The following is a 23,607-nucleotide window of genomic DNA, read 5'->3' as shown; positions in this document are numbered from 1 at the left end:
TTCCCTAAAGCTATGCTCTATAAAATGTATCATATATATATATCAACCCAAGTGGTTGGTTTAGGGCATGATATTTTATGGCTAATATAGTTTTCTGTAGCAGTGATCACACCTCACATATATAATAATCATTGTTTATATGATGTTACCTGCAATTGTATAATGGTGGGGAGAGAGAGGGAGAGAGAGAGAGAGAGAGAGAGAGAGAGAGTCACATGACATTGTTAGGTTAAGATGCCATCTTGTGAAACTCGGCACAAACTGAAGGGTCCATGCAAAATATATGGTCCCCCTTCTCTCTGTGGCTCGGAATGGGACGTGGAGAGGCATGAAAGGGCCCCTCCAAAAGCTTTTAAAAGCTCACAGCAAATATAGAAACCTTAGCCTGCCTGCATGGTGGTGGGGTGGGCATGACCATATCCAGTCCTCCTTTGTTTCTTTGGGACCACCTCCTTTAAATTATTCTGTCTTCTTTCTACCATGCCAACACCAAATGGCAAAAGACTACCAAAAGCTACGCTCCTTCCATTCCTCCCTCCTCCCTCCTCCCTCCCCCTCCCTTCTATATATTTCTCCTCTCTTCACCCCCAAACCCCCTCTCAAAGCCTCTGCCTAATAAACAATATTAATTGCTTCCCTTCCATACGCCTCTCCTCTCCTCTCCTCTCCTTCTCCATACTAAGACCCTTTCTTTGAGTGCATGGCTTCTTTTGGTGCACCACAAGTTGCTGAAGCTGCCAGCATGATCTGATCCCTTCTCTATCCTCGGCTTCTTGATTTCCCGGAGGAAGCCCATCAGATCATCTGGCAGTTTCATCTACTGATGGGAGCATGAAGAAACCCTAACCCTGATGCCCACCTGCTCACTAGGATTTCATGAAGAACCCTAGGGGGATAAACTTAAAGGTTTGGTGGCTTTGATTGTTTTAAGCTTTTGGTTTCCCATAATCTCTAGTTTTTTCCCTCTTAATCTTGTCTTAGTTGATATTTGTTGTGAAATTTTGTTGTCTGCTACGAGGAAGACTAGGAAAATCTTATGAAACGAATATGGTTTCAGTGTTTTGGTGTGGAGGGCACGGCTTTGGGCTTGGGGAATGGAGCTACACGACCTTCTATGTAAGTTTTTGTTTTATCATCCTTTTGAGCTTTCTTTCGGCTATCTTTGTCATATTTATTAGCTTCTCGATTGTATTTCAAATTTGGAGACTGTTAATTTGAAGACAGGCTTGAACTCCACCTCAAGTAGCAAATTGTAACCTTATGTACAATATGGCATATAATTACCTTGTACTAGGAGGGGAGAATCCTCTCTCTTCTCTTCTGTTGTTGCTACTCTATCTGTTGGTTATGGACAAATGCCTTCATACATGAGCAAAGGATGAGAATTACATGCATACATGGGTACGGATGTCCTCGTGATGAGGTCCGATGTGTTTGTGGCAATACCCATATTTCATATATGGGTGAAGTCTCACTTGTAGAACAATCTCTCTCTCTCTCTCTCTCTCTCTCTCTCTCTCTCTCTCTCTCAACAAATCTTAATGGTTTTCAAAGCAGAATATGGGTTATAGTTGCTAAAACCTTTTTATATTTTTTGTTTGCATCATCCATATTAGGGATAAAGCAGAGAAAATAATTTTTAGTGCATGACAACATAATACTGTTATTCTCTCTCTCCCTCTTCTCTCTCTCTGCCACCCCCCTCCTCTCCTTTCTCTCTTTCCCCCTTCCCTGTATGCAATGCTTTTTGTATGCCACCATTAATTAAATGAAATTATCAACTCCTCTTGCTTTATTAAGCTACACATTTCTCCCTTATTCCTTCCCTTTCCTTTAAACTTTATGAACTAGTTTCTTCTTTCTCATTATCTGTAACTTGCTGCAGTTGTCATTAGTAGCCTGTCCCTCGCTACCTTTCCTTCCTTCCTTCCGTTCTCCCTTATCCCTCCCTTCACTTCACATTAGCATACCTAAATTTGGATTTCTCCCTTCTTAGTTACTCACTGAAGAGCCTTCATCATTATTGGAATTCCTCATGCGTGTTTGTCTGACTGACCCTCTAACAACTTTTTCCCCTTTCATTTCTTCTTTCTGGTTCCTTGCATTGCTTTGGTTGCTTTTGTATGCTTAGAATCAGACATTTGCCTAAAATTCCACATATCTTTTTGGTTTTGTAGGTACCAACACAACCGTAAATCCTCACCCACCTTGGCTCCTCTTTAGTCCTGCTCGTGGTTGAAGGACACATGAGGAACTGTCATATCACTCTAAATGTTTGTTTCCATGAAGTTTAGAGTTGATCTCATGAAGTCCCCAAGCCCAAGCCCTCTTCACTGACCTTAACATGAAATTGGCATACTTCCCTCATGTAGTCTTCTAAAGTTGCTCCTTATGAGGACACTTGTTCTCTACCAAGCCCTTGTGTGGTGGGGTTGACATGGGCAGCTAGGTTCATACGAGGAAAGTAAAAAGGAGACATGAGAGAAAGGGGATATGAGAGTTTTTATAATTTTGGGAGGGAATCTGCCTTGAAGCATGGTTTCTATTGATGGAATGATGGGAACTAGAGATGCTGGGATTTGTTATCGCTATAACCATTATATATGATGCCTTTGCATAAGCTTGCAAATATTGGATAAAAACATAAGAGAGCTGAATTTACTCAGGAAATTTTCATTTCCTAGGAAAAATAGGGGTGGTTTGCTTCTCTGTGTCTTGGATTGTCCCTGGACCCTGATAGCAGATACAAATGGTAGGATCTAATCTTATCAGAAAATAAGACTATACCCCTTGATAAATTGTTAGAACTTAGGTTTTTTTCTTTTTACACAACATTTCTATAGTTATGGATGACATTGTTCTACCTCCAAATTGCATCCTCCCTCTCAATTTGTTCTTTTCATATCATGGTATGTAAATTAGCTTGAAAAGCAAGATCCTTTTGTGAGAAAATGTGAATTCTAATCGCCTGCAATCACATTTAACTACAAATATCCAAATCTCATTATCTTACTATCAGAAGTGTTGGTCTTGTAAAGCAGATCTTGTAACTAAGCATGCCTTGGAAACATCAGATCATATATTCACAAATGCAATCACATTTAACTACAAATATCCAAATCTCATTATCTTACTATCAGAAGTGTTGGTCTTGTAAAGCAGATCTTGTAACTAAGCATGCCTTGGAAACCTCAGATCATATATTCACAAAACATATATCCAGGATCAACACTAACCTCCACATAGATTGTTTTATAGGAATTGACTAGAATAATATTATCAGTCTCATGTTAGTTTTAACCTGTAGTTCTATGTTTCTTAAGCTTATAGTCATAAGAAATTTGATTAGAAGCTTTGCTTTCTAGTCTTTTCATTATTAGCATGGCGTAGGACTAATGCAGCAAAACATAAGCAAAAATAGATTAACAGGCATATAAAATAGCATTTGTTGATGAAACATCTGTCTTGTGTTTAATGTCAAGGTTTTGTTTTTTCTTTTTTTTTTTTTCTTTTAGAGAGAGAGAGAGAGAGAGAGAGAATTTGGACCCCCCTTGAGATAAACTACGCAGGTCCAATTACTTGGAGATGTACCACAATACTCTGAAAATGGAACCTTTTGCAAGAAAGGGAGGGGTGCACCACCACTGGTGCATGTCCCAGGTCACCTGATGCCAAAAGAATTTTGATAACTGATGCAGTCTAATTTGGAGAGATGTGTTTTTTATTTAAATCTTCATGAGAAGGTGTTAACATATGAATCTTCAAAAAAAGACTTGGCAGCTAATGAAAGATCACATACTTTAATGATTTTGATCAAGAAAGAGAATTTCCTCTAAAAGGTCAAGAAGTAGACCACAGCCTTTTTATAATCAAAAAATGAGGACATATCATCGCCATTGACTAGTTGTCTTTTTATTATGAATTATGCAAACAAATAAATACCTGCATGCAATTTCACTAGTTTTCCTTCGAGAATTTGGATAGATGAAACCGTAGATAAATAAGGGAGTTTAACATGGCGGAACCCAGGTCTCTTGTATCAACATAGGAGACTATCAACTCAACTAGTTGGCACCCTCAAATACTAACGAGCGTAGGCATGAGAGGGAAAAAGAGGTCAGAGATATGTACCATTTTATTATGAATGTCGCAATATACTTGAATAAATAAGACATTATTAATTTTTTTTTGGCCTAATATGTACCATAGTTGAATATGATAATTAAACTCATAAATTCACAACAGACACTTGAACCAACCAAAAATTTATGGAAAAGCAAAAACTCTGAAACTGAGCAATGATTAATGCAAATTTTCTTAATAATATCTATTATGGTTCCTTAGCTTATATAAACTTTCGTATTAAAATTATTCAAGGATTTACATTTAAAACCATGATTTACCAAAATAAGTCTGATGTTTGATGCCTACTACATTGTAGAATTGGGTCAGTAAGGGCATGCCAGTGTTAATTGGCATGGTTTTGCATGTCAAGTTATTATATTTTATGAAGGAGTCTGTAGGTATCACATTGATGTTCTGATAAGAACATCATACAAAACTAAATGGATGTCCCAGCTACTGGTATACAATGATTTATGGACATTGGATCAAATTTGTGAGAAGACCTATATATTTGATTAAAAAGGATTTGGGAACAAAGTAGGGCGCATTGTTCAGTCTTGCTGAGGACTCTGGGTGTTCACCTACAATAGTTGTTTGCTTGTTTGGCCATAGGTACTATACAGTATCTAGTTGAGCTATCTTGTAATATGCAATTGGTTCAAAATTAAAAGAAAAAGGGGGAGATAAAGATGAAGATTATATGATAAAAAGCTATTATAAGTAATTGAGGTTTGATCTAATTTCTAGAGTATCAATAAGAATTGAGCTGCATTTGATTTCGATATCACTGGAAACATATCTATATCACTTACTAGAAAAATTGCAAGAAAATTTTCTTGGTGATTAATTTCTCAGCTCCCAAGTTAACTATTTATTTTGATCCATACTAGAAACCCTAAATTATATAAATTAAGCATATGCACCATATTTTTCTTGTCTTTTTATTTTTGATCTTTCCTTCCCTCCACATGGTGGGTGCGTAAGTATTGAGAGGAGAGAACCAATATCAGCTCTTATTGGTTTATTTTTATTTACTAAATCTCTACATTTTTTTCAGAGTTTGTAATTTCTTCCGTGGCTTTGAATGCAAGAGTTTTGCCTTCTCAACTTCGTTAATTATATAGTTGTTGGTTTTTTTTGGAAGATCCATCATTTGGATAGACTTTTTGTCATTTGAAGAACCATAAGGCTCAATCGCTTGCCAATTATTCAAAAAAAATCGCAATGGAAAATTTAGTAAAAGGCATCTTCGCAAACAAATGCTTATATAAAATAAGTTGCTTGCATCTCATTTACATGAACCATGCCATCGTTGCTATGATTGCAAGCTGGGCCTATATTTCAGGGAAGTTGTGATTGTAGCCAATCACCACATGATTAAGGTTTCCATAAGTTAAAAAAGCAAACACATAGCTGTAGCTTTAGCGCGCACTTTACAACACAAACAAGACAAAGAAGCTAAGTGCGAACAGAAGGTAAAGGAAGCAGGTAACTTGATTTTGATCTGTTCTAGCCATAACCAAATTTGATCTTGCACTATCTAGTGACGTCAAAGTATTTTAGAATTAAACATCACATTCTGATGCAAACTAGCAAGTATGATTCCCCTCCAATGCTCAACCATTAGGACATTCTCAACAATTTTACTTTCAATGTTTTTTCTTTTTATTTTAGATTTTAAGAAATTCACTCTTCTTTTCTAAAACTTGCTCTTCTTGGAATCATTTGTCTTTAAACTATTTTTGTTAGACAGAGAGCAATAAGAATGCACCTTTAAAAGAGGATGATGAATTTATTTCTTCACTCAACCTTAAATTACAATATTTTCAAGTAAATGTTAAATACCTCAGTCTAGTTATAATTATCCCGTTATGCTTATGCTTATGCTTACCCAGGAAGTTTCCCTTTAATTTATTTAGCATCCAGTATGTCTGGGTTGGAAAGAAAAACTTCTTAAAGTTGAGAGGATTTAGTGCATATTTGTGTATATAACTGCCTTTGACAGTCTACTTCTACTAACAACCACCTTTTCAAGGGATGTAAATTTTTTGCTCTTGCTGTAAGGTCCTTCAGAAGCAATTAATTGAGGCTATATGAGTCATGTGCCCAAATACTGACATTTAGATGGAAGAAAGTAAACATAAATCTCTCCAGCTGCTTGGCTTCACCATGGTTTAGAGAGTTAGGGAGTCGGGGAAGGGCTACTCTTCAATGTATTTAATTTCCTATGGACCTTTTCTTTAGCCGGAGAGAGGCAAAAAGACTTGTTTCTAGTTTGCGACTTCGGTGAGTGTGTGGATTAAGCTTGATATGCACTTAGAGCTACATTCATTGAAAGAAATTCAATGGAAAAAGAATCCAGCAAGCAACCATGCAGTCACAAATTAATGAGTCTGTGGGCTTGTAAGACATATATAGGGGCTCCTGATATCACCACAAGAACCACCAAAAACAAGATCCCTACAAGTAAATAAACAAATAAATAAATTCCCACACATGGAAAAGACCAGTGTACTTTCTTGTCAATTAAAGGATTTTAAGGTTTGCAGATTTGATATTAACAGCATTGTTGCATGCGAAAATAAAAGCTTTGTTTGATATGATAAGAGCAGAAAGTTGGATTGCTGCAAGTTCAGGAAAATGTGCTTAAAGTGATTCTAGTAAAGAATGCAATGGATACCTATCAATGAAATAAGTACCTTGCTTTTTCTAGGCTAGAATGAGTCATGAATTTTTTTTTATTTTCATTTACTTCCACTTGGGAAAAGAAAAGATCATCTAGCAAAAAGATGGGGAAAATAAAAGAAGAAAATATACTTTTTTGAAACTGCATAATACATCAAAATGGTGTTTGAAAGATGAAGTACGGTTTCTATTGACCAGGGTTATTGTTCGATGCACATTGAGTGCAAAATATGAGATACTAGCTAGGTCTATCATGAAAATGATCACTATCATTTCTTTGAAAGTTTCACTATTGTTTGTGTGCATAGACTTGGAGAGTTCTATCCTATTACCTATATATTATGTAGTCTTTGTGAAATGAATCCAAGCAATTCCATGGAGTGCCTAGTCGCGTGGACCAAAAAAATTCTCAGCACACCTAAGCAAGAATGGAAAACCAGCTTCCTGAAGGGTTGCAGGTGCTTATGGATATCACCCCATAACCCTGAGGCTGCGGTATAGCCATCCTAACCTTATGGACAACCAAATATTCTTGCATAATATATAGCTTTACAGTTAAAAATAAAAAATTTTGTTTCAAAAGTCAATAAAAAAATTTATTAAATTAACTAAACAAACAAATACAAAAGAGACATACTTAAAGAGCTTGTTTTTAAGCGAAACTTGAATGTTTATTTGGAGATGGCAAGTTAACACCAATTGGAAACCCACAGGTTTTTAAGATTTTCAACACCCATGTTTTCCAAAGCGACACTTCGTTCCACTTCTTTAGAGACGCCCTAATTTTGAATATCTCAATAAAGACCTCCCTAGGACCTGGGAACCAAGAGGAGCTGTTGAGATCGCTTCCAGAATAGCAACAATATAACCTATGCAGGAAAGTTATCATAACCCCTGAAAATATTCAACTTCTGCCAACTTTCTGAAGGTAGCTCACACATGAGAACTTAAAACCGAATGCGGCACAGTATCACGATAAGAGTCATGGGGTATGCATTGGTGTTCGAAGAAGATCTTAACTGCTTTCTACTTTCATTCTAAATTATTGCTACCAAAATTTCATACACCTCTGAATTCAGAAAGAGAAAGTGTACAAGAAACTACACATGAACTAAGGCCTTTCACTGATTCAAAATGGAATAAACAACTTGATACACCATCATTGGAGTGCCACTTGGAGCAATCATTTCTATGAGACTGTCTTTCCTCCGCTATACATGAACTAGATCCTACCATGTCGTAAAGTTTTAACAGTAGAACATCACCCTCTTCACATTTTCCTTGAGTGCTGGCAGCGGCCTGACTGCAGACTCTCCAGCTGCCCAGGTGGCCCGTACACCATTGCTTGCTGTATCATTCTCTTGGGAATGAGGCTCCACATAGAATCGAGCTCGGAAGGCTGCTAAGTGTGCATAGTATGCCGGAGGAACTACACAGTTAAATGCAAAGAAAAAGAACCATATTCAGTGCAAAAACTGTGTGACACCAAGAAGCCTTGAGCAGGATAACAGAAAAATGAATTTTAGTGAGATGATTATAGGTTTCTTGCAAATCAAACTGGTGCATGAAATGATGGATTTGACATCATAATGTAGTATTCCTGCTGTTAAAGTCCTGATGTTTGTTAAAGCAATGAAGACCACCGAGTCCAATTATACTAAAATTAGAATCAAGTAAGATACTTGAGGTAATTTCTCAGAATAAAAAGAACCACGTATTATAGAACATATTTTACACAGCTTCTAAAATGCTGTTCATTATGTTTCAGGGGAAACAGGGACTAAATAGTCAGGTTTGAGATGTGAACCTTTGTTATTTTGAAGTAAATCCTTGCTGAAAAAACTTAAAAGTAAGTACGGTGGGAAGATTGACATACCAACAGAGACTGATCGTGTGCACCTTGCATATCTTGAGAATTGTGACGCACCGAAATAGATGTTCAACATATTAAACACAAAAAACCAAGGTAAATTGTTTAAAGAAAGGTAAAAAGAAAAGATAATTTATACTTACGTGTAACATAGATTGTTTGTTAGAGACTGCAATCCATCTGCTGTAAAATTGTTTTCATCCCATAGAACATGGTAATGAGCTGGCCTACTCGTTCCCTGCCCCAATAGCAATAGTATATACTAACAGGTTTAACAAAGTTTTGCTTTGAGAATGGATGCATGCCTATGTGTCCGAATATATTGCTCAAAGTACATCTTCATGCATATCTGCATGTTATGGGATGCATAGAGACATAATTACCAGCATTTAATCATGAATGTTATTGCAATATAAGGCCCTTGAGTGTCTCTGACAAAGTTAAAATATTGCTCCATATGACACTGTCATAAAAATATTTCTACTGTATGTTGTATGTAGTCAAGCATTAAGAGCAGGATAAGTTTTATGGATCTTGGGTATATGTTTCTACTAGACTGTAAGGCACAATATGTTAGTTAATCCATCATTCATCCTTGCACTTGAGACCTTTGAAAATTCTCAATGTTAACTTTGACATTTTGCATAAAGTCAAATATTCGATGCTCATAATAGCATAGACTCTTATTAATTCAAACTTTGCATCCTTGTCAGCTGCAACAAATCCAACATGTATGCTGTTATAGTCTTGCATGTTTTGAATTTCCTGTAGTCCAGGATTACCTCTGATTACATAATGATGTGGTTCCATGCCACAAGAGGGCTCAAATTAGGAAAATTCTTGGTCCCCATGGATTAGCTATCTCGATGCCTACTGCAGCAACATTATGATCATTAGAGTTAACAAAGATGACCATATAACTCTAGAAAGCCTTAAATGAGCCTGTCAATAGTTCAGGTTAGTGTTTTCTTAGTAACCAGTTGAAAAAGATCTGACTTCCATGCTAGTACTATACAATATAGTAACTCCTAAAGGAGGTTATGAAAATAGCCTAAAATCTATGTAGAGGTCCCTATATGTTCCAAAAAAGAACGCGCTACGCCCGGCCCCCTTTTTCAGTAGATGAGATTAGGATGAAGACAATGATCCGCCGATGGATGACTCAATGGTTGAAAGTAGTCTCTTGGAAGAATTTCAATCCTTCTTCCTTCTTTTGACTAAAAATATGAAAATGATCTGTTTATGTAAAAAGATATTCATAAGAACTGGAGATAAGGGGCTTCCCCGCTGTATTCCTTTTTCAATGAATGCAATTCTGTCATCTATTTGACATGAGGGCTACAGGACTTGGTCTTGGAGCAAGAAAAGCCTTACCTTTCCCCTTCTTGCCCACTTCAATCCAACCTTCTCCTTCAGCCCTAGAACTCGGTCCTACCACAGGGGCTGCCTTGTCAAGCCTAGGAGAGGTGGGACTAGGGTTACGGGCACAAGAGGCGGTGGAATGCCCGGAATCCAATGAACCGATGGTTAACTGTCTTTTTTTAGTGGTTGCCATACAGAGAGAAGTTCGCGCTTTCTCCTTAGAAGGAAGGTCCTCAAGAGGCATTAGTCTGCTATGGAAGAAATTACTGCCTACACCGCATGCACCACATGGCCGTGGAGGCAGCTAATAACAGCCGTTGGTTCATGTGGGCCCCATTTATCAAGCACACATCTCGGTGCACCACCACAGGAATCAGCAGCTGTGATTGGCTGCATGCATGGCCATGCTGGTACATGCAGTGTATTGTAGAAGAACAGCTTTTTGTGGAGTACTTATCTACGGATATGATCATGTATGATTTTAAGTTCTTGAGAATGACTAAATGCAACAAAGACTCCAGATACTTGTTGTGTCCTTAATGTAGTGAATTTGGAGTTTGTTAGAAGCTCTAAATCCTCTGTTGCACTCAAAAAGAAACTGCACTTCACCATTGCAATAACATAGGAAAAGCCTATAAATTGAAATAAGAGCTTCAGATCTAATTGTTAGCTAAGTACAAATTCAAATTTTTTTATCTAGTTGATTGATGTACATTAATTATACTTAATCAGAAATCAAGAATGAATTTGTGGATCAATTGCCCATCAAGTACTTCGATAATTTCATGATAACCTTTCGACTTGATGACAACTTTCTGCAAACTGATGATGGGCCCATGGAAAAGGAAAAAATAAAGGCAAATTGGTTCTGAACATGAAAGTTAGTACGGCCCAATGATATCATCTTGAACAACAGGACTCAACCATCAAAAAAAAAAAAAAGCCTAAGTTAGCTCTATCGATTGAACCTTTTTGCTAGTTGGTATCTCCTTATAAATTTGTTGCAACTTGCAAAGCAGTACAAATCTTTTTTGAGAAAACAAAACAGTAAAAATCTGGAACCTCTGGATTGAAACCTCTTTCTGCATGGGAGAAGTGCATAAAAGCAATCTATACATAGTTATATCACCACTTGTTTTTGATGGAAAATTATGTGAAATTCAATGAAATAAATTCACAGAACAAAACTCTTGATTTGGTAGTGGATTGCTCATTACTTATGTGCTGGTTTGTTTCTTAAACTAAACATTCACTGTTTAAGTTTAACGAGTTTGGTCTCAAGTTGAATGTTTAAAGATAAAAAGTGTTTAACAATTTGAATTGAAACAATATCTCTTTACTCTTTAACACCTTATGAAAAGTAAACCCCATTACTCAGGAAAGTAAAAGCTATCTTGTAATAGGATTATAAATGTATTAAACCAAGAGAAAACCTCAAAGGAAATATCAAAAGATTTTTTTTCAAAAAAAATGAAGACAACTGAAAGAATATCATACGGCATAATCTTTCAGAGAAGTAGGTCAATGAAGCACCTTAGAGAGTCCTAAGAGGATACTATGAGAATATTGCTTCTTCCTCTTCTAATCACCCTTTTTCTTTTTGATATGCCGGCGTCTCACGACATTCAGGTGTGAGTACGCCACAAAGAATCAGAATACAAAAACGGTAATGGAGATGTAGAGTATCGATCCCCGTACCTCTCGCATGCTAAGCGAGCGCTCTTCATTGGCTCCAATCGCAACCAATACCTCTCTCCTTATACCTCTCTCCTCAAAGAATGCTTTGTCTAACTGCATATTAGACACAAATTTTCTACAAAATAGCTACAATAGACAATTTCAATCTGTGTTCGGCAAAAGGCTCCTTGATCTACATATCTAGCTACTTCTTGGAATGCTCACCATGTCAGCATTAATTTATTTGAACCAGCTCAAGGATCACCTTTTGAAAATACATTACTGTCCTGTTCCACTTTTTGGATAATTGATATCAAGGATCACTTTTTCGAAATACATTACTTAATGAATCCTGTTCCACTTTTTGGATAATTGATATCATTTATGTACAGCAGAATGGTCGTTTTACAATGTTTCAGGGTTATATATCTGGTTATGATACAATCCATGCAGAACTCCAAACTTTCAACCTTTTTATGGTTTTTTTCCTTTTTTCTTCTTTTTTGCAAAGAGTCCCACATTCAACCAATAAATTGACTAATCTTAGCCAACCAAATCAGACTTGAAACTTGTTTATAAATTTAAAAAGTCAATGATACATCCTCAAAACAATGCAAAACTTTTTTGCATAAGTTACTAGTGGCCCATAGAATCCATTTTCCTAGAGTTGCTTCCCTGTCCAATTTTACTTTTAATAATACTGATGTTAAATTCATGAATTTATTTAATTAAACTTCATTTAGACTTGTTGGCCTAAAGATGGGATGTAATTTACTCTCTTCTCCTTGAAAGGAAATTTTAGATCCCTATTTATGATTAGGTTGTACTCCAAGAAACATGGTTGAAGAATGTCTTTTGAGAAGAAAATCATACGCTGGACATGAGAAACTCTTCCACCTAGCATCTCCCAAGCCATGATTCAAGAAGAACAAGAGATAATAATTTGATGAACCACTCAAATCTATAGTGCTGTTGAACAAAACAGATCCTCAGTGATAATCATAGAGACAAGTATTTTGAATGCTTTTTTCTTGCATAATGTTGTTTTCCTAAACAATAAAGAATGGTCCTTAAAGGAGCACTACAGAATCGTGTATTAGTCAGATGTAGCTTCCATTTGGTAATTTTGAAGGTTGGCATGTGTTTCTGTAAGTCATGATCTCAGATGAGGTATTACATTTTAATTCTACACCAGTTTAACTGAATCAATTCCCTCAATCAAACTTAATGTGTTGGCAGCTCAGCATTGGTGATATGTCACCTAATGTATCATCATACCTAATAGAAAAACAGTTTAGACAACTTACGGCCTACAAAGTTGGATCCAGACCATGTGATTATTATGTGCATTAGTTTTTATTGTTTACCTTCTATACTGAGTCTAAGTATTCAATAGAATTTGATTTCATTTTAACTGTAGTGTATACCTTGTTCTCAATCCTACGGCATAGGTTCTGCTAATCAAAGACTAAACTTATGACTGGTGTTTCAAATAATAATAAAATCACCTGAATTCCAGCATGGCTACATAAATAGAAGTCGAATTCTGTTGGATGACAGATTTTTGAATCAACCACAGTGCCTGAAAAAACCAAAAAAGGATATACATCAAAAAAATCTCAAAACAAATCTACCTTAAAGTCCACATAGCTTAAAATCAAGAATGGACCTGGTAAAATATTTCCACTCTTGTCAGTGCTAGCTCGATCCTTGTGATTGTTGGCAAAGAGTCTCGTGTGATGCCTCTTTTGGACCACAACAAAAGTCACTGGTGGTTGATAATTTGGTTCGAGAGAGGCACAGGCCTGCATATACAGTATGCATGATCTTATTTAGGTTATAAACTTTCGACCCAAATATATTTATATTTCTGACCAATAAAGAAAAGATATGAAAACTTTCACTGACCTTCCGGATTGCATCTAGTTCATAGAGCAGAACTTGGTAAAATTGCCCTTCACTCACACCATCCCTGCGAACAAAATTATGTGACTATGTTAATTAATTGTTTAAACATTAATCTTATAGTTGTTGAATATATGTACATACAATGCATTGTCATGCATTTTGTGCCAAATGTGAGGGACTATGGCCTGTGTATATTTGGCGAATCGGCCCTATGGATTCAAGTAATTATTCCTTCAGAGTTGGGAAGTGTCTTACCTGGCTAGTTGCAATACCTTAGGTGACTTGTTGTAAAAAATTGCCATGCCTATTTCTGAGTTAAGTGCAGTCACCCCATCAATTTTTAACAAGCGATACAGTAGATGCCTAGGCTTGCAGCCTGTTGACAAAATCAGGCATCCTGATTGCCACTGGTTGCTGCAAAGTTCATAATAATCACAAAACCTTATGGTTCCCCCTATGATAATTGAAACATTATCTTCTTATCCAGTTAAGAGTCCCCTATTCTTACCCAATAAATATTATCCTCTTTTTATTTTTTTGTCATTACATTGGTGCTCTGCCCCAGCACCAATGTCTACAGGGTCATTTTATCCTAATTAAAAATTCCCCCTCCCATAGGCAACTTAGGGCCAGTCATGAGCAAACCAAGCCATTTTGAAGCCACATACAATTTAATTTATTCAAGTGGAATTGGATACAACTCTTTGTATCATATCATCTGGACAACCACAAGGATTTTTCTCCTCCCCTTTCTCATCTCCTTCATTGAGTCTTCAAAATTGTTTGATTCTTTGGGATGTTAATTCAGGCTTCTTTTTTTGTTGAAATAACTTCCCCTTTCATCTTTCCTCTATCTTTTATTGATTGATGAGATATACTCTGTTTAGCATATTTTGAATTTCAAACACAGTTGATTCTTGGTCAATATATGCTCAATATAATACATGTTGCAGAAAGAGTTTATTTGATATTTACCTAATTTTCCATACAATCCTGTGAACTAGGTGCCATTTTTGGACACCCTTGATCTGTTATACTTGTTAGCCAGTTATCCAACAAAAGGCTAGATTTTCAAGAGCAAACTTAGCACACGATGCACATCTCACTGAGCAGCAGTTAATACAGGCACATTTGCTTTTCATAAAGATTGACATTGCAAAACAATTTCAGTATCTAACAAACTCTTAATCTATGACCCATCATGATCACAAGAAAGAGAGTGGGAGGATCTTAAGTTATATGGATAGTCTATATGCAAGTATATATAACTTTATACTTATAGTGTCTAGATGCATTAAGAATCAGATCATGTATTAAATAATTGTTCTATATTTGATGAGTTAGGCATTTACTCAGAAGCTTAATAGACTATCACACCATGGTAGATTTGTTGAGCCCGTGAAAATTGGTCAAGTTTCAATTATACACAAAGAAGTTTTTTCGCATTTATTTCTTTAAGGTTCTCAGAAGCAACGCTTCGAGTACTGACCTGTATCAAGAAGTAGGGGCAATACTGTACTAATCAGTGCAGTACAGAAGCTCAATACCATGGTATGCTGAACCGGCCCGTACCGGCCAGTACGGGCCAGTATGAACCGGTCCGGCCAGCTACCGGTACGCCGGAGCCGTGGAAACCGGTATAGGCCGGTTCTGTGCCGGAGACGAAGAAGACGAAGAGAACGAGAGAGAGCACGGGGAAGAGAGGGAGAGAGACCACCTGTGACCGTCATCGGAGAGCCGCGGAGGGGCGGCGGAGCCTGGTGGGAGACGGGGGAACCCGCAGGGGCGCGGCGGAGGCCGAGGCACGGCCGCGTCCCCTGTTTCAAACCCACCGGCCTCCGCCTCCCCTCACAGGTGGTGTCCCTCCCTCTCTTCCCTGCGCTCTCTCTCGTTCTCTTCTTCTTCTCCGGCTCCGGCGGGGAAGAGCTTTCCGGTTCGTACCGCCCGATTTCGGTACGAACCGGAACCGTACCGGTTTGGTAGGCAACTGGTATGCCTACCGGACCCGGTACGGCGGGCCTTGCTCAGTACACTCTCGTATTGACGCATAGTATAGGTGCTATGCTGATTCGAGTAGTGTACCGTGTGATGTATCATATTGTACCAGTAAGGTGTAACATGGGCCTGATATCGAGACTTAGGACCTTGCCTAGAAGGGTAAGAACTAACTTCAAAATATTATACGAGATATTTTCAATTGAATTCCATCGTATATTGATGACAAGGCTACATATAAGTAAAGAAGTACTTTATCATTAGAAATCAAGTCTTCATTAAACCTCAGAAGATGGGAAACAGATAAACAGTTTTCAATCATATGCAGTTTGTATTTAGAAGTTGGATCATACAGGTTTATTTGTCAATATGGTCACTAACATTTAAATGTACGCATGCTAAAAAGTATATGGAAACCTGTAAAATATGATCCTCAGTGGCTTTTGCCCAGTAGCCTTCCTGAAGGAAATTAAGAGATCCCTGCAGCATATTAAAAGAAAGCATATAAGAAAGAAAATTTCTGTTGGAATTTTAGCATAAAGAGAGGAAAGTCCTGAATCAGTAATCCTCAAGAAAAGAATAAAACTTCATCAGGTGATGACGGAATGGTGGTGAGAACTATGGAACAGAAACCAGCAAAGCTGGTACCAATTGAATCATTGTACTGAAAATTAAATCACCTCTCAGTAAAGATACTTCCAGAAGATCACATAAATATGGTGTACTTAAAACTGAATCTATATAACCCTGTCTTGCATAAGTTAGCCTACATACCGAATCATGCCTCCACTCACTGTGCCCCGGACAGGATCATGCCATGTCTTATATAAGTCTTGTATAAGTTCCTGCCTGTGAGCCTGAGCACAAACCAGGCCAGCGTACTTCGTAATTTCAGGCCAATCTTGAGAAGCTACTACCTACAACAAGGAAATGACCCATTGATGTTTGAGATACTCGAAAAAATGTTATGGAAGCCAGCTAGCAATTCATAAATTTATCAGTACAGCAGCAATTGAAGGGCTGGAGTCTTCTCCATTTTCTGGGTGAGTCACATCTGCTCCAAATATTATAGTTGGTATATCGCTGACTAATGGTATTCTCCAACTCACTGCATCCATAAGAACGGTATTTCTTCCTCCCATCTGCAATACATCATACATTTGTCATGTAACCCTGTTTTTCTAAAAGTTGGCCATTTCAAAGAACCTGAACAAAAGAAAAGTCTAATCATCATTAGTTTTCATACTTTTATATAAGTTGCTTAACTTTCCAGGATTCATCTTTCTTGGTTTCAGATGGTTAGCATCACCCATGGAAAAGCACTCAAAGTTAGAGGCTAATGCATACCTCTATCAGTATGATAGCCAATAAATCAGTGCATATGCCCTTTGGAACATGGTATGATCATGTATGTGAGTTTTTTCAGCCAATATAAGACCAAGAAAGAACAGTATCAACCAAAGTTTCAGATAACAGTGCATATACATGATAAATTTCCTTAAACATGTACTTTCATAAAGAATAAGACTGTGTCTTTCATAAAAAGATATATTATGATATCAGTAGATAGATACACTGACAATATACATTGAACAGCTGGTGACATAAATAGGACAACAAATTCATCAGCGAACATGTATCTTGGTAGCAATGATCTGCTAAAATGACCCAATACCTCATCTTTCAAGAACTTGTAAGAATGCATATATAACATCTGTGAACAAGTAAATATACTTGTATATCTATTATGGTGTTTTAAATTAGGATGTCTCTTTTTTACCTTCACATTGATTTTCAGGGAGACATTGGCGAGATACTGTTTGCTTATCTTGAACACATGCTTTGTGAGACAGCATTGTGATATTAACCCCAAATCTGTCTCACATATCCGCTTGAGATCCCCTGGAAATGTAAGATGATCACCATTGACTTAAAATGTAAATTTACAAAGTGGGATCAAGTAAAGGGCATGAAGAGTGTACCATACAAAGAGCCATTGTTGTCAGGCAAAATAGCTATTAGTAATTCCAATTCCTTCCCTTTGAGTCTGCTTGATGCATGATAGACATGCTTCAGAGCCTTCTCAACATGTTCAGGCCTGGCTGAATATATTGGAATTGCAGGTTCAGGATTGAATTCCTGCAAATGATGATGATGATGATGATGATGATGATAACAATTATAAGAAAACTGTCATTTCTAATACAAGTAGATTGAGATTACCATGCCTGAGACTTGACACATCTGAGCCAGTTCATTGCAAAAACTGCGTGCTACACTCTCTTGGACAATACGAGAAAAGTTAATGCACGCCCACCGAGTTACCTTGCTTCCATTTATCATTTTCTATAAGGCAACCAAATTGAAACCCAGAACTAAAAGAATCAGATAATAGTTCAGCATGACATGCCATATACTGGAAAATTGAACTAAGAGATGAAGCATCAAGTATCTGTCGAGGTGCAAAAACTTGGTTGTGAATTTTTTTTTTTCAAATGGAGAAAATAAATAGGTAAAAATGAAGTACCTTGTTCATCATATTCCACTGACCAACTTGAGGCAAGCAATTTTTTTCCTTCCCAGTGTCATGATATTTCAACTAAGAAAAGATTGCACAAAAGCAGTAAGAGAAAGTAAAAAAAAAAGCAACACAAGGTTGTAAAATAATAATCATGTTCCACTACCCAAGGTGCAGGAAGAACTCTAGCCTCAACAGATGCGAGCTTCTCACTGATTTTGATTCCAAACTCCTTTGCATACAGATCTTGATTATAGGCGTTATGTTGAACTGTCTGCAAGTGACATAAGTATATAAGGCACAATGGTACTTCATGCACAGCAAGAAAAGAAGCAATTAGTTCATAACCTTGATGAAAATAAGTTTTAAAATATCAGCAGATGATTCATAAAATATCCAGGAATTTGTTCGGGACATGTGGTCACCAGAGCACCTGCAAAATGTCATTCTCCTTATCCTTTGGCCTTTGGCATGTAACTTTCAGCAGCGCAGTGATTTGTTTTTCGTTCAGCCTTTTGGTATACCTTTGTCCTCCCAAAATCTTACAAGCCTATAAAGTTGGATGCCAGAAAATGACTTTTTCAATATGGCCAACATAAGTTAAGGGTACCTACTGAGTCAATCTGACATCAGAATATAAGCTTTTCACCTCCATCGGCAAATAGTTAGCCTTTTTCTGATTTCCCACTTGAAGGCAAGGAAGATGAGTATATTGGATGGTGAATTCATACATCTCTTGGAAGTAATCAACAACTGACTTCATGCATTGGTCATCAACTGGAAACCTACAAAGTCAATCCATAATAAAGAATTGAACCACCGCAATAACATTTAATCTGAGCAGATTGACATCAAGATCCCTCAAACATTGCTGAAAGCAAACACGTTACAATCGATAGGAGTTGAGAAGATAGTACATTCAAGCTACGTTGAGTAATCTGGTCTTGGATCTTACATGAGTTCCCTAGTAGGTTGTGATGTTAGCCCAGATATCCGGTACTTCCGTCGCACATGTCCTCGGTGTGTTACTTCAACTTTGACTCCTCGAAGTGCTTTCTTAATCTGGCAAACATAAGGACGGTTAACTGACATGCAGAATGGAAATTATACCTACCTAACATTGTATAGACAAAGTGATACCTTAACATGATCAGAATCAGAAAATGGCCTTGATAATGCATTCTTTCCCAGAAGCTGAGCGACAAACTCAATTACAGGCAGAGGCTCGATAAATGCCGCTGAAGACATGTCTGAAGAATAAAAATGGAACAAATATATGAAAAGAGTGACAGAGCTTCCAAAGCCTCCATTCTAATGCATGGATTAATGTACCAATATCATTTAATCATACAGGAACTAAATTTTAGTCAATCATACCAATATTTAGGGACAACCCCATCTGTGTAGGCCTTATACTCTGATAAAACCCACGCCATGACTCCAAACCATCACCAAGCCTTTGTGGCGTCTTAATCTCAGGAGAAAAGAAAGATCTTCCAACAGGATAGTACCTAATATACAGACATTGTAGGTTGTATGAAGAGCTTAACTACTCATTAGATTTGAAGAAGTAGAAAAACCACATTAAAACGTTGTTAGGATGGATACCTTTTACTCGAAAGTTCTCTCAAAACAATGTCCAGAACTTGAAGAGCTTCCTGTGGAGCGTCGGCACATTTGCCTGCCAAAAATTGGCCCAGGTGGTGCAAATTTGCTCTTGCAACAAACTTAATTGCCACTTTATATTCTCTCTCCCTTCTGCTTCAATTTAATAACGTGAGAAAGAAATCATTGCAGAAGAAGGGAATAACTACTACTGTGCTATGAGGAAAGTCCTCAACACTTAGATGGAAAAACACATATATAAAGAACTCCTAGCAAAGGAATAAAGAAAAGAACAAAATGCCAACAAAATCCAAAAGAAACCACAGATTATTTAGCAACACATCCGTCAAAAGACAAAGTAAAAGAGAATATGGGAAATAAATGGTACACAAAAATTAAATCAAGTCCTTACTTGGGGCCATTAATTCCATCTTCTTCATCAACAAGCTTGATGTTGAACTCCCTGTAAGAGAAAGGGAGCTCTCCAGCTGTATACAGACTCTTCCTGCCATCATAGGCAGGCAACCTCATCCCAAGATCAGATTCCCTATACAGTTTCACCAGTTCTGTTATGATATTTCTGTTCACATTCTTTGATGCCACCTCTGGTGTTATGGTCACCTGAAATAAACCAAATGCATAACAAAAAATGTTACTGTTTTCCCTAAAACAAGGACAGCAACAAGTGTGGAGGACAGACTAATATGTCCATATGTCCTTCCTTTTTTTTTTTGAGAAAAGATGAGCAAGCCAACTAATATATCCATTTCTGATCTTTAAATGCTAAGATAAATACATAAAAGTAATATCTCAAAAGAAATTATTAACCAAAGTTATAAATTCACTAATAATTTCAGCACTTGTAATGCTAGCATTACAGAAATTCAAAACATTATAAGCAGGAAGAGCTAGAAAATATAAATTTTCCTTACATCATAATGGATTAAATCCTTGTCTGGTAGCTCAGCGAAAAAATGGTTAGCTTTTACTATACATCTAGTCCCTGCTTGACCAAGCCCAGGCCTTGGAGGAAACCTCAGAGATTTACTTGAGGAAGGAAAACCCATCTCTCTGCCACCCAGATGACTTGCATTCTCCGAACACCCACTCGGAAGCTGGTGCGTGGTTGGCGGCTTCAAGCCGGAGAAGGTGTTACATTGCCCGGCCTTCTGCACCCCACGACCTCGTCTTCTTCTACTATTTTTGGCAGGAGATGGGTTGTCGCTCGGCAGTTTTGCATTCTGGGTTGGTTCCTGAGGTGGTGGGCTTTTGCCATTCTGCAAGGTTTTAAGAACCTTAGGAACAGGGTTCATGGGGGTGTTAGCTTGGGCCTTGATCACAAGGTGTTGTTCTGAGCTCTCCTTCATCTGTCTTATAGGCATGGCCGCAGAAGAACTTGGGAGGAAAAAATACTGCTTTCTTCACCAACTTGAGTACTAATCCCTCTTTCTCAAAAATTTCCTGGTACTCTGTACTGAAAACCAGAAGAAAGAAGAGAAGAATACATCTCAGCAAGACCAGTGAAATCCCAAAGGAAGAAAGACTCTAAAAATTATTATGAAAAGAATATGGAGCCCAGAGGCTTGAAGCAAGGAATAAAAACATCATCTTTTTGCCACAACGCACCGTTCATAAGCAAAACCAAATTGTGAAATTCAAAAACACATTAATTTTGATTCAATATTTTTCTTGCAGAGGGACAAAACTCAATAGAAACATTGAATCCATCTTCATAAACCAATCAACAACAACAAGAATTCGCAAAGTAGAAAGTAGAGTTCTTTGTGAAATATTCTATGAACTAAACAATTCATGATATTAAAGCACAAGAGTTTAGCAACGCACATAAAAATGTGAAACCTCTAAACACTTTCTGGACTCAAAGATGGAATTAGATTAAAAAGTTCAAAACAAATATAAAAGGCACTAGCAAATCTTTCGTGGGCAGGACATAACCCACATGCATTGAGTAAATGAAAGGAAAGTATTGACAAATCTACTTCTCAAAAAACTCAAATGAAACAGACTTTTCACTAGGAAAATACTCACCTGAACTAAAGCACAACCATAAAATTTGAAAGGGGAAATTTTTTGAAGACCTCAACTTTGAAGTCGGAAACAGGACAGAAGGATTAGAGCATAAACCCAACCTCATTTTGAACTCATGAACACAGAACTACATTACCAAACTCATAACAATAAAATCTCAAACTTCAAATAGAAGAAATTTTACAAGTAGACCAATTAATTACCCAAATTCAAAATAAAATGTCAAGCTCATTCTAGAACACAGAAAATCTTTAAAAAATCCATGACATGAAGAGGAAAGCAAGAAAGAGACAAGAGAAGGATTAGAGCTCAAAACCCAATAATAGAAGTGAAAAGATCCCATGATGCAGTCCCAAAAAGCCAAGCTTCCAAGAAGCATCAACTCACCAGCTCAAATAAATTTGCAGCAAAGAAACAAATGCAAGCAGCTCAGAAGAAGAGCTTCCCTCCCCAGCCAAAAACAAACAAGTAAAAACAAAGCCAACCTCATAGCACAAAAAAGGAAACAGGGCCACAGCCCAAGCACCCACAATCCTGACTCACCAACTCGGTGCTAATAGAATCCTAGGGGCCTCTCCTCCTCCTCCTCCTTCCCCACCAGCACCAGCACAGCCCAACCTTCCCTTTAATCACACCAAAGCTCAGAAAGTGCTCTTTTTAAAGTAGGCTTGAAAGGGATGTGGTGAGAAAGAGAGTGGAGAAAGCTAAAAAAAAGAGGAGTGCAGATGTTTGCAGAAAGAGAGGGTGGTGAAACCCCATACACGCATGCATTTGCTTTTGGTGGCTTACACTTCTTTTATCACGTGGAAAAGGCTATTGGCTGGAGGCTGGGGAAAAAAATGACTTCTTTTATTATTATTTCTTTTAAGTGGCCACCAAAGATATGGGCACTGTGCGGACTTGTGATGGGGTACTCTGCACTGACCACACCCCCCTCCAGAATACAATATCCCAAATCCATTATGGTGCAGAGAGAGAGAGAGAAAGAGATGGATGCCAAAATGGACCACAAAGTAATAAATGAAATCATCCACAGAAGAAGAATAATTCGAAACTCCAGTCATTTGGAGGCAGAGATCTCAAAGCTCCCCCTCGTCTCTCTCTTTCTTCCCCTCTCCAAATCTAAGGACACTATCTATATCACTATATGCCTAGGGTGAGCCTGCAAAGGACATTTCAAGGAGGGATGTAGGTGGACTGGTGGAGTGGAGTGTGAGTGCTAGGATCCTAGTAATTTTAGACCCAACCTGTCAACTTGAGTTGGTACGTCCCTCTATTAATCCACCCAACCCACTAGATATACTCTGCATATCGTATCAGGGTTCAGGTAGTGGACGTAAGTTAGCATATACTATTCGTCGACAAATCGGTTTGGATATGCATCAAGCCCATTGGTAAAGGATGACCCAACTTTTTACCCAAAAAAAAAAAGGATGACCTAACTAGTCAGCTTGATCAGACCCACTGTTGACTTGGCTGACATGGCTCGAGGATTGGGATTGCATCTTTTGTGCACAAAAAGGATCCGGATTACCCACCACATCAGTCTCGAAGCACTTGGAACTCTGTATCATTTGTGTGTATAGATCTCGAAAGCCAGTTGATGATCCAACAGTGGATTCATGCAAATGAAGGTGAATCCTTCTTTCGTGCAAAAGATACAACCCCATCCAAGATTTGTGGAATCATTCCAAACCGTCCGGTTCAAGGCGTCCCAGGCCATACCAGCGGTGAACCAGGACAGTTCTAGCATTGAAACCAAGACGTCGTCGCCAGAGGAAGAGAAGAGGAAGGAAAAAAAAAGGCGGGGAGC

At 37.7% G+C, this 23,607-nt stretch overlaps 1 protein-coding gene and 1 long non-coding RNA gene across 7 annotated transcripts; one reads left to right on the top strand and one right to left on the bottom strand.

Moving 5' to 3' along the window:
* The first annotated feature begins 561 nt into the window (after positions 1-561).
* LOC113463335 lies at positions 562-1,372 on the top strand. The gene is made up of 2 exons (XR_003387432.2): positions 562-906; positions 1,058-1,372. It is a non-coding gene; the product is annotated as an uncharacterized LOC113463335 (long non-coding RNA).
* A 5,585-nt stretch (positions 1,373-6,957) lies between these two features.
* Positions 6,958-22,459, bottom strand: LOC103698685 (protein argonaute 10). Of its 6 annotated transcripts, none has more exons than XM_039131913.1 (23): positions 22,338-22,459; positions 20,678-21,219; positions 20,158-20,366; positions 19,749-19,898; positions 19,518-19,651; positions 19,281-19,390; positions 19,096-19,202; positions 18,790-18,925; positions 18,574-18,690; positions 18,307-18,414; positions 18,150-18,221; positions 17,846-17,968; positions 17,605-17,761; positions 17,403-17,524; positions 16,627-16,764; positions 16,397-16,539; positions 16,040-16,102; positions 13,628-13,691; positions 13,389-13,524; positions 13,228-13,301; positions 8,824-8,918; positions 8,687-8,718; positions 6,958-8,239 (listed from the first exon to the last, which is right to left on the bottom strand). In XM_039131913.1, exons 2-23 carry the CDS (start codon positions 21,125-21,127, stop codon positions 8,058-8,060), a joined length of 2,922 nt encoding a protein of 973 aa, XP_038987841.1. In that variant the 5' UTR covers positions 21,128-21,219; positions 22,338-22,459; the 3' UTR covers positions 6,958-8,057. The 6 variants fall into 6 exon arrangements, with proteins under 6 accessions (XP_038987841.1, XP_038987840.1, XP_038987839.1 ...); XM_039131912.1 differs by lacking the exon at positions 22,338-22,459 and adding an exon at positions 22,182-22,320; XM_039131911.1 differs by lacking the exon at positions 22,338-22,459 and adding an exon at positions 22,111-22,318.
* Between the last annotated feature and the right edge of the window lie 1,148 nt (positions 22,460-23,607).

This window comes from Phoenix dactylifera, chromosome 11, assembly GCF_009389715.1.
Source record: "Phoenix dactylifera cultivar Barhee BC4 chromosome 11, palm_55x_up_171113_PBpolish2nd_filt_p, whole genome shotgun sequence".
Taxonomy (NCBI): domain Eukaryota; kingdom Viridiplantae; phylum Streptophyta; class Magnoliopsida; order Arecales; family Arecaceae; genus Phoenix; species Phoenix dactylifera.
Note: the sequence above shows the minus strand (reverse complement) of the source record. Positions and strands in the feature narration are given on the sequence as shown.

Bases quoted from the DNA above. Each gene is read 5' to 3' on its own strand.
- LOC103698685 (XM_039131913.1), bottom strand. From the start codon at position 21,127: ATGCCTATAAGACAGATGAAGGAGAGCTCAGAACAACACCTTGTGATC. The intron at 16,765-17,402 runs GTAAAAAAGAGA...GATGTATTGCAG, and splicing joins CCCTGAAAATCAATGTGAAG to ATGGGAGGAAGAAATACCGT. The intron at 8,919-13,227 runs GTGATTTTATTA...CTATTGGGGCAG, and splicing joins GTAGCCATGCTGGAATTCAG to GGAACGAGTAGGCCAGCTCA.